The sequence below is a fragment of the Aureococcus anophagefferens genome, assembly GCF_000186865.1.
Source record: "Aureococcus anophagefferens unplaced genomic scaffold AURANscaffold_17, whole genome shotgun sequence".
NCBI lineage: Eukaryota > Pelagophyceae > Pelagomonadales > Pelagomonadaceae > Aureococcus > Aureococcus anophagefferens.
The window spans coordinates 248,042-258,014 of record NW_008705577.1 but is presented as its reverse complement, the minus strand read 5'-3'; the positions used below and the strand labels follow the sequence as shown (position 1 = coordinate 258,014).

General features: G+C 73.0%; 2 protein-coding genes across 2 annotated transcripts; both read right to left on the bottom strand.

Annotated features, from left to right (window-relative positions):
- Positions 1-4,195: 4,195 nt before the first annotated feature.
- AURANDRAFT_29586 (hypothetical protein) lies at positions 4,196-5,176 on the bottom strand (the record flags this gene model as incomplete). The annotated part of the gene is made up of 2 exons (XM_009040823.1): positions 4,196-4,772; positions 5,019-5,176. The coding sequence occupies 2 exons, from the start codon at positions 5,174-5,176 to the stop codon at positions 4,196-4,198; spliced, it is 735 nt and encodes a 244-aa protein (XP_009039071.1).
- Positions 5,177-7,270: 2,094 nt separating this feature from the next.
- AURANDRAFT_11903 (hypothetical protein) lies at positions 7,271-8,293 on the bottom strand (the record flags this gene model as incomplete). Its single annotated transcript, XM_009040822.1, has 2 exons — positions 7,271-7,348; positions 7,544-8,293. Coding segments are annotated over 2 exons (828 nt in total), but the record flags the coding sequence as incomplete, so codon positions are not given.
- Positions 8,294-9,973: the final 1,680 nt, after the last annotated feature.

Genomic DNA, 9,973 nt, shown 5'->3' with positions numbered 1-9,973 from the left:
CGCTTCCGCGCCGCCTGCCGGTTCTCCTCGAACTCCGGCGGCTCCCACGTGCCGTCCCGGGACTCGTCGTAGTTCGCGTCGGCGTAGACGTCCTGGTCCTCCGCGAGGACGCGGGGCGCCGCGAGGCGCCGGGGCCGCAGCCGCAGGGAGCCGGGGGCGTAGGCGGAGGTGGTGACTGACAAGAGCGCCGCGGCGGCGCCGAACAGCGTCATGGCCGGGCGGCTGTTCACGCCGAGGACTGCCTTCATCGCTTCCACGGGAACTAGTTCACCTTCAGAAGTACGGAACTTCAACTAGGCTCCGAGACCGCCCGCGCCAGACGCAATCGCGTACTCCGATGCGAAAGGGCGCGAGGCTCGGACGCGTGGCTCGCCGGGCCAAGCGGACGCGCGAGAAGCCGGCTAGAAGCGTCGTCGACGGCCAGAAAAACACGGCATCGCATCGCTCCGGAATCGCAGCTGCTGCGCCCGAAACTTCGCAGGGAGCACCCCGACGCGTAGCTGCCGGCGCTCAAGAAGTTGGCGCCTTGGAGACGACCGCGCGCGCGCGCGCCGAACAGAAACAGCTTCAAGCGACCAAAAGTCGCTGAGCCGAGCCGGTTGCAGCACGATGATGGCGCCTCGGCTTTGCGCGTGCATGCTGGCACTCGCCACCACCTACACTCACGCCTCACCCAAGAGCAGCTGGCAACCCCTCAGCGCCCCGCTCATCGACTCGCGCGGCTTCCTGCGCGACCTGCTGCCCGTGCTCGACTACGCGCCCGACGAGCCCGACGAGGCGGAGGACGACGCCGCCGACGACGCCGCGGCGCCGCCCCCGGCGCCGGAGCCGCCGGCGGCCCGGCCCATCGTGCGCGCGCGCACGCGCTGCTACATGCGCGCGCGCCAGGTGCCGGGCGACGGCGCGTGCCTCTTCCACGCGCTCAGCGCGGGCCTCTGGCGCGCGGTCAACGGGAGCCACCACCCCATGGAGCGGCGCACGCTGCGCGGCCAGTCGCTGAAGCTGCGCGCCACGGCCATCGACGTCCTCGAGGACGCGCGGGACCCGCGGCTCTACATGGGCGACCGCGAGCGGCTCCGCGCGTCGAAGCTGCTGAGCCTCGCGGCTGAACAGTCCGAGCTCACGCCGGCCCAGTACTGCGCGAAGCTCCGCGAGCCCCACGCCTGGGGCGGCGGGCCGGAGATCGTGGCCCTGTCCAACGCGCTGCGCCGGCCCATCCACGTCTACGAGCTCCTCTGGGCGCGCGCGGACCCGCCGTCGTGCGCGCCGCCGCCGCCGGACGACGGCGGCGACGAGGGCGCGCCGAGCCCGCGCTGGTGCCTCCAGTGCATCGCCGAGTTCGGCTCGCCCAAGTTCGACCGGCGCTACCCGCCGGTCCACATCCTCAGCTGCGACTCGCGGTTCCCGAACCTGTCCGTCGAGCACCAGCTCGACCAGGGCAACCACTTCCTCCTCCTCTTCGAGTGCGACCCCATGGACGCCAAGGAGGCGGCCCTCGACGACGGCGCCGACGACGAGTCCGCGGACGCGCTCTTCGCGGACTCGGCGCGCCGCGCCGCGCACCGCGCGCTCGCCGTCACGCGGCACCGGGGCCTCGACGTCGCGCCCTACTTCGCCAAGGGCGACGCGGGCCACTCGCCGGCGGGAAACTTGCTCCGCAAGTGCGCCGCGCCGGCGGCCCTCGCGACCTGCGCCGCGGCCGCGCGGCCCTTCATCGGCGGCTTCTTCCGCAACCGCCGGCGCGACTAACGTGCGCCTTGACCCGGATCTTACTAGTAGATGCTCAGTCCGACTCCGGCTCGAGGACCTGCTCGGCCACGCGCTCGGCGACGCCGCGGCCCGGGCTCGGGAAGGCCTTCGGGAGGCCCGGCGGCGCGGACCTGGCCGGCGCCTCGGCGGCCGCCGCCTCGCGCCGCAGGGCCTCGAGGCGCGCGCGCTCCGCGTCGCCGGCAACGCGGAGGACCGGCGGCGCGGCGGGCTCGACGAGCGCCGGCGGCGCGGGCCCGTCCGCGATGGCGGCGACGTGCGCGGACGTGGACAGCGCGAGCTCGTGGATGGGCAGCACGGAGAAGACCTCCTCGATCTGCGTCGCGATGTTGTCGATGCCCAGGAGGAGGTAGGACGTCACGGACACGGTCACCGACAGCGTCGCCGGCGAGTGGGACGACGCGATCGAGAACGGGAGCAGCGCGAGCCAGATCACTAGCGACCGGCTGATGTGGCGGAGGTAGCCCGGCGGGATGGGCGTCGTGTACAACCGGTCGCAGCCGCCGTAGGCCGACTGGAGCTCCTCGACGGCCGCCTCGAGGCGATCGCGCGTCACGGCGCAGGACGTCGCCTCGCGGACCGCGTAGCGGAGCCGCAGCGCGACCGTCGACGGGCTCACGCGGTCGTCGAAGCCCTGGTGCTTGGCCACCCAGCGCTTCTCCCTCGCCGGGAGCAGGCTCTCGTAGGCGAAGCGGCTCGCCTCGTCGCCGCCGCGGCGGACCGCGCCCTTGACGGCCCAGACCGCGAGCGCGCAGTAGCGCGACGCTACGTCGACGACCGCCGCGTCCGCGCCGCAGGTCCGGAGCAGCGCCGCGATGGACGTCGCCTGGCGCTTGATCGTGCCCAGCACGCGGCGGCCCTCGAGCGCGCGCGCGGCGGCCTGGTTCGTGCGGAAGACGAGGAGGAGCCCGATCGACGACGCCTGCGACGACCGCGTCCCGAGCGACAGCTGCGCCGTGCAGAAGTACTGCACGAGCAGCGAGTAGACGACCATGGCGGCGACGAAGGGCCAGACGCTCCGGAAGACCGTGGACTTGTGGATGCGCGCGAGGTTGCGATAGTAGCGCCACGTCGAGTGGTGGTCCTCCCACATGGCGCCGTCCCACACTGACGAGATGGAGCAGCGCGCCGAGATCTTCGACGCGGTGAGGCTCGTGTCCTTCGGGCACTGCTCGCGGAGCGCGACGACGTCGTTGCGCAGGTCGCCGCTGCTCTCCACGAGGAGGAAGTTCCACGACGGCCGGCGCGACTTCGCGTCGCCGGCTTTTTGAGCGCTGCCCATGCTGTCGAGGTTGCCGGTCGTCGCAGTGACTGTATTGCGCGCGCGCGCGCTTGCGGAATGGACTGTACGTTAGCACAGGAGTGCCGCTACTCGGAGTGGACTTGATTGCGCGCGCGCGCGCTTGCGGAGTGACTTTTTTGTGTCGACGCGCGCTCGGTGTGGTCCGGCCGGACGAGCAGTGGGCAATTCGGCGACCGGCAAGATCTGTGTAAGTTCACTGCAACGACGCAATCACGTGCCAATGGCAGCCCATCTTGGCAGCATCTGTAGCATATAGCTAAAAAGTCCATGCGCCGCGCTGCCTTCGCCGCGCTCGTCGGCGCCTGCGACGCCGGCTGCGACCAGTGGGAGCCGCGCGGCCGGCCTTTGTTTTGGATGCATGCGCCGAAGACCGGCACGACCTTCCGGCTGCACCTCAGCGACTACGCCTGCCCGCGGAGCCGCCAGCCGGGCGCCAACGAGCTCGTCTTCTCGTCGCGCCAGGTCCGGCTCAAGGTCGAGGAGGGCAAGTGCGAGCGCGCGTTCGACGAAACGTCGTTCAGGGAGCACGTGAGCTACCGGCCCGAGTTCTGCGGTACCGCGCTCGCGTTCCTGCGGGAACCGCGGCGCCGCCTGCTCTCGGCGTTCCACTTCCGGCCCGGCGGCGGCGTGAACCGGCCGGCGCGAGGATCGCTCGTGGGAGGTGGAAGGCTCCCGGAAGGTCCGAAACCGTGCTACCTCATGGGCGTGCCGCACCACCACGACTGCGCGCGGATCCGAGGGCTGCCCGAGGGCGACGGGCTCGTCGACTACGCGCGGATTCGGAGCGTCCAGAACGTCCAGACGAAGATGATCCTGGGCTTCGGCCGCTACGACGACGTCGCGGAGAAGCGGCTCAACGCGTCCGAGGCGAGGCGGCGGCTCCGCGACTGCTTCGCGTTCGTCGGGCTTACGGACCGCTGGGCGGAGTCGCTCGAACTCTTCAACCGGACGTTCCGCGGCGCGGCCGTGCGCGGCGCGGGCCTGCGGACGAACGTCGGCACCTACAACGCGGCCGCGGTCTCGCGATTGGACGACTACAGCGACGCGGACACGCGGCTCTACCGCGCCGCCGAGAAACTCTTCGACGCGCGCCTCGCGAAGGCGCGGGCGGACTGCCACGGTTAACTAAAACGGCGCGGGCGAGGCGAAGGTGACGCGGTCTCCCGTGCCCGGGTGCGTGAGGTCGAGCTCCGCGGCGTGGAGGCAGAGGCGCGGCTCGTGGTCCGCCGGCGGCGGGCCGTAGAGCGGGTCGCCGACGATGGGGTGGCCCGCGGCGAGGCAGTGGACGCGGAGCTGGTGCGACCGCCCCGTCTGCGGCCGGAGGCGGAGCCGCGAGGCGCCCGCGGCCTCCCAGAGCGTCGTCGCGGCCTTGGCGCCCGGCGCGCCGGCGTCGCAGGCGGCGTAGCGCGGCTTGCCGTCCGCCGCGCGCGCGGCGTCGTCGGGCGCGAGCGGCCAGGCCCACTCGCCGGAGCCGGCCAATTCCCCGCGGACCGCGGCGACGTAGACCTTGCGCATCTTCGGCGCCGCGGCGGTCGCCGCGGCGCCGCTCGCCTCCGCGGCGTCGGCGCGGAAGGACGCGCAGAGCGCCGCGGCCGCGGCGGACGTCTTCGCGAACACGAGCACGCCGCTCGTCTCGAAGTCGAGGCGGTGGACGACGCGCAGGTCCGGCAGGCCAACGGCCGCGCGCGCCAGCGACAGCGCGCTCGGCGCGTCGTCGCCGTGCTCCGCGCGCTCGCGGGCCCGCGCGTCGCCGTCGAGCGCCGCCCACAGCGCGTCGACGTCCGCCTCGGAGGTTTCGCCGCAGCGGCCCTTCGCGCGCGCGACGGCGCGGCCGAACTTGTCGCGGCGCCGCGGCACGGACGACGGGTCGCCGACGCCGAGCAGCTTCGCCGCCAGCGACTCCGGCGGCGACGACGCGCGCGACGCCTCGAGCGCCTCGACCCAGAACTCGGCGACGCGCCGCCGCTTCTTTGTCGGCGGCGGCGCGTCCGGGTGGCGCCCGGGCACGCTCAACAAGTTTGTGGGTTTGTCGACGACGACGATGTGGTCGTCTTCGTGCAAGATGCGGATGGCTGGGGTACTCGTAGCTGCGGATGGCTCCGCCATCGCACGATCTCCAAAGTCAAGATGTCGATGGTGCCGTGCGAGCTGTTATCAGCATGGCCGCGTCGTGAGAGCGGGCTGCCCGGCCGCTCCGTCCCAGCGTCGCCTCATCGCTAGCACGCCATGAGCATGCGCGCGGCCCTCGTGGCCGCCGAGCGAATCGCGAAGCGGCGCGAGGCCGAGGCCGCGGCGCTGGCCAAGGAGCGCGCCGAGGCCGAGGCCGCAGCCCGCGCCGCCGCCGAGGCGCTGGCGAAGGCGGCGCGCAAGCGCCTGAGCCGCACCTTCGTCGTCGTCTACGACTTCTTCGCCGAGGACCCGAAGACGGAGCTCACGGTGCGCAAGGGCGAGATCGTCGAATCCACGCCGGAGCTCGAGGCCCGAGGCGCCGACGGCTGGATGCTCGTCACCGTCGCCGACGACGCGGACCGCAGCGGCTTCGTGCCCCGGGCCTACGCGTCGCCCGTGTCCCTCAAGCCCTGCTCGCCGGGCCGCATGATTTCCATGACGTCGTCGCCGACGTCGCCGCGGTCGTCGCCGCGGCCGCGCAAGGCGCGGCCGCCCTGGGGCGGCGCGCGGTCGCCGCGGAGCCCGGCGCCCTGGGAGTCGCCCGAGCGGCCGAGGCCCGCGTCGCCGGAGCGGCGGCGGAAGCCCGTGTCCGGCATGCACTTCGGGAGCCCGAAGTCGCGGCGCGCGCGGACGCCGTCGAGCGGCGTCCGCGTCGACGACTGGGCCGCGGGGAGCTATGGCTCGAGCGACGCCGCGAGCCCGAGCGACGCCGCGAGCGCGCCGCCGTCCGCCGGGAGCGCGCCGCCGTCCGCGGGCTACGCCTCGTCCTTCTTCGAACGGTCGGAAAGCCGACGCAGCGGCTCGGAGAGCCGGCGCAGCGGCTCGGAGAGCGACGCGCGACGCAGCCACCCCGACCGAAACGATGGCAGCCCCGTCGGGCGCATGTTCCGGGACGAGATCGTCGACCTTGAGGGCGACCTCGCCGCGCTCGCCGGGAAGCTCACGTCCCTCGGCGAGCGCCTCGGCTGCGTGTCGCGCGTCGTCGCGGCCGAGGCTCCCTGATTGTGTGAGGCTTGTGCTTAGTGGAGTCGTAGTCGGGGGTCGTGGGGGAGAGCGCGCGGGATTCCGGCTGGATACGCCACGCGCGAAGGCGGCCGGCGGTCGTAGCGCGCGCTCTAGCGGCGCGCGCCGTAGACCATGACGATGCGGCCCTTCGCCTAGCGGAACCTCTGGCGCAAACGATCGAGGTCGTCGCGGTCGATCTGCTGCTGTTGCTTGTGGATCGCCTCCATTTCGCGGACCATCTTTTCGTTCTGCTTGCGGAGCCAGCGGTCGTCCTCCGTCTCCCACGGGGGCGCGTTCGAGGAGCGGGAGCGGGAGCGGCGGCGGCGGCGGCGGCCGCGGGAGCGCGACCGGGAGCGCGACGGGGAGCGCGTCGGGAGGCGGCCCTCGAGCGCGGCGATGGCCAAGCGGACTTTCTTGAGCTTCTCGACCTTGGCCGGAGACTCGCGCCGGTTCACGAGCAGGTCCTCGCGCCCCTTGAGCATCGCGAGACAGTCAGCGGAGGACATGGCGAGCGACGTGGGGGGGGCGCGCGGCGCGACGAGGCTGCGGTCGTGCCTTGACAATGCGGATGGTATTTTAATTGAGGTCAAGAAGCAGCTCGTTTTGCCGGGGGTCGCTTTTCGAGATCGCTTAAAATTGCCAGAGACACGCCCGCCGCGTCATGGCTCCCGAATTGCTTTACGACGCGTTCGCGGGCGACCGCGCGCGGTCCTTCTTCCGCTCGCGCGGCGGCGCGGGCGGCGGCCGGATCATGTCCACGGGCGCGCGCGCGGCGACGGTCTCGCCGCGCGGCGGCGCCGCGAAGCTGAAGTCGGCCCAGGGGTTCTGCTGGCGCAGGCGGCGCACGGCCGACGCGTCGGCGTTGTCGTCGTCGATCTGGAAGGACGCCGTCTGGCGCGAGATGCGCGCCTCGCCGCCGCGCGACGCCGGGAGGCCGTCGTCGCGGAACTCGTCCTGTAGGCTCGCGGAGCGCCGGTCCGCGACCTTCTTGGGCACGTAGGCGATGTCGTGGTCGTCGACGAGGTTCGGCACCCAGGGCGGCGCGAGCTGGCGCGCGACGAGCGCCGCCCAGTCGACGTTCGCGAAATACGCGGACCGCTTGAGCTCGTCGTCGCCCCGGGAGAAGCGGTCGTCGCCGTCGTCGCCGTCGCCCGGCGCCGCGGCCTCGTCGGGGCCGTCGTCGCCGGCGCCCCGCGACGACGACCGCGAGAGCAACGCGCCGAGCACGGACGGCTTGCGCTTCTTCTTCGACGGCGTCTTCGCCTCGTCGGGCTTCGGTTTTGGGGTGGGCCGCTTCACGCCGAGGCGCCGCTCCGGCCGCTTCTCCAACAGCCCGCTCAGCAAATCGATCAACTCGTTGGAGAAGTCCAAAGGAAAGGGCGGCGGCAGGTGCAGGATCGCGTAGAACATGCGCCGCCGGTTCGCGTCCTCGAACGGCGGCCGGCCCGACGCCATCTCGAAGACGAGCGCGCCGAGGGCCCAGAAGTCGACGGACGTGCCGTAGGCCTGGCCCACGAGGAGCTCGGGCCCCATGTAGGTCACGGTGCCGCAGAAGGACCGCAGCGGCGCGCCGTCCTCGAGGACGCCCAGCGCGCAGAGCCCGAAATCCGTCAGCGCGCAGTAGCCCCGGCTGTCGACGAGGACGTTGCCCGGCTTGATGTCGCGGTGCACGACGCCCGCGGCGTGGCAGTGGCGCAGCGCCGACACGAGCTGCGCCGCGTAGAACTCCGTCCGCGCGTCGCCCAGGCCCGTCGGGTGCGCGTCGTCCATGTGGCGCTCGAGGCTGCCGCCCGCGTAGAAGTCCGTGACGAGGTAGAGCCGCTCCTTGGACTGGAACGCGTAGCGCAGGCGCACGACGAAGGGGTGGCGCAGCGACGCCAGGGTCTCGCGCTCCGCGCGCGTGTGCGCCGCCTGGCCCGTCGCGCGGACGACCTCCTTGTCGAGCACCTTGACGGCGAACGCGCGGCCGCGCTCGCTCCCGGACCGCTTCGACGCCAGGAGCACGCGCCCGAAGGCGCCCTTGCCGATCATGTGCGTCACGTCGAAGTCGCCGACGGCCGTCGCCGCGCGGCGCCGCGGCGACCGCGGCGACCGCGGCGACCGCGGCGCCGCCGACCGCGGCGACGACGTCCGCAGCGGCGGCGGCGGCGGCGGCGGCGGCGGCGGCGACGGCGGGTCCGACTCGCGCGTCGGCGCGCGGGGCCGGGGCTGCACGAGGCGGTCGTAGGTCGCCCCGTCGTCCTGGGACGCCGACGACGTCCGCGACGTCCGGCCCCGGTCGCTCTGGGACCGCGCGTCCGCGCGGATCGCCTCGACGCTCGACCGCGGCGGCGGCGAGCCGCCGTCCTCGGCGCGCCGCGCGAAGGCGAGGACCTCGAGGGGCCAGCCCTCCGTCGAGTCGAGGAGCCCCGCGGGCCGCTCGCCGTCGACGAGGTCCACGGACACGCTGTCCGTGGGGTCGTCCATCAGCAATTCGGCGTCGGCGTCGACGCAGCCGCGCAGGAGCGCGTCCTCCTCGGACCAGCGGCCCGCCGGCGGCCGCGGCCCGTCCGGCGCGTCGCGCACGAACTGGCGCAGCTCGTACTCGGGCGGCCGCCCGTTGTCGAAGGACCCGCGCTCCTCGTCCTTGGACTCCTGGGCCGCGTACTTGGACGGCGGCGCGTCGGTCTTGTCCGTGTAGACGCGGTAGCCGACGCAGCCGGCGACGCAGCAGGCCTAGGAAAGGCGGGAATTTCGATTCGTGCGATGTTAGATCGTCTCTCGGAGCGGTCTCTCGAAGCGGTCTCTCGAAGCGGTCTCTCGGAGCGGTCTCTCGGAGCGGTCTCTCGGAGCGGTCTCTCGGAGCGGTCTCTCGGAGCGGTCTCTCGGAGCGGTCTCTCGGAGCGGTCTCTCGAGCAGTGGTCTCTCGGAGTGGTCTCTCAGAGCGGTCTCTCGGGGAAGTCATACTCGCGAAGCGTGAATCACCGTTTCTCGGCTCCGCAGCAGGCCAGGAACCCGATGACGCCGAGCGCGATGCCGACGGCGAAGCCCGCGCCCGGGCCGCCGCCGGAGCCGCCGCCGGAGCCCGGGGACGACGTCGGCATGAGCGACGGCGTCGCCGACGGCGCGGGCGTCGGCTCGAGGAACATCGTCGGCGCGGGCGTCGGCGCGTGGGTCGGCGACGGCGACGGCGCGGGGATCGGCGCGGCCGACGGCGCGGGCGACGGCGACGCGGACGGCGCCGGCGAGGGCCGCAGCGACGGCGCCGGCGACGGGTTGAAGGACGGCGCCGGCGACGGCGCGGGCTCGGGCAGGGGCGTCGGCGCGGCGGACGGCGGCGCCGTCGGCGACGCCGACGGCGCCGGCGTCGGCGTCGGCGACGGCCCCGCGGTCGGGTAGGCCGTCGCCGTCGGCGCGGGCGACGGCGACGGCGCGAGGCGCACGAAGTCGAGGGCGAAGTCGCTCAGCGCGCCCGCGCCCGTCACCGCGACGAACTCGAGCGTCGCCGTGCCCGTCGGGACCTGCGTGGAAATCAAATCTTCAAGCCGACTTCAACGTAATCGAACGGTTTCAGACTCTTTCGCTCTGCTTCGAGAACTCGACGAGAGCAATCGATTCGTCCAAAAATCAGCCGAATCGACTTCGATTTGACCGAGCTAGAGAGAGGTTTGAAGTTTGGTCGGGACGTCCCAAACCACTGGCTGTTTCCGGCACAGGTCGGCACCTCCACGAGCGTCGAGAACCACGCGT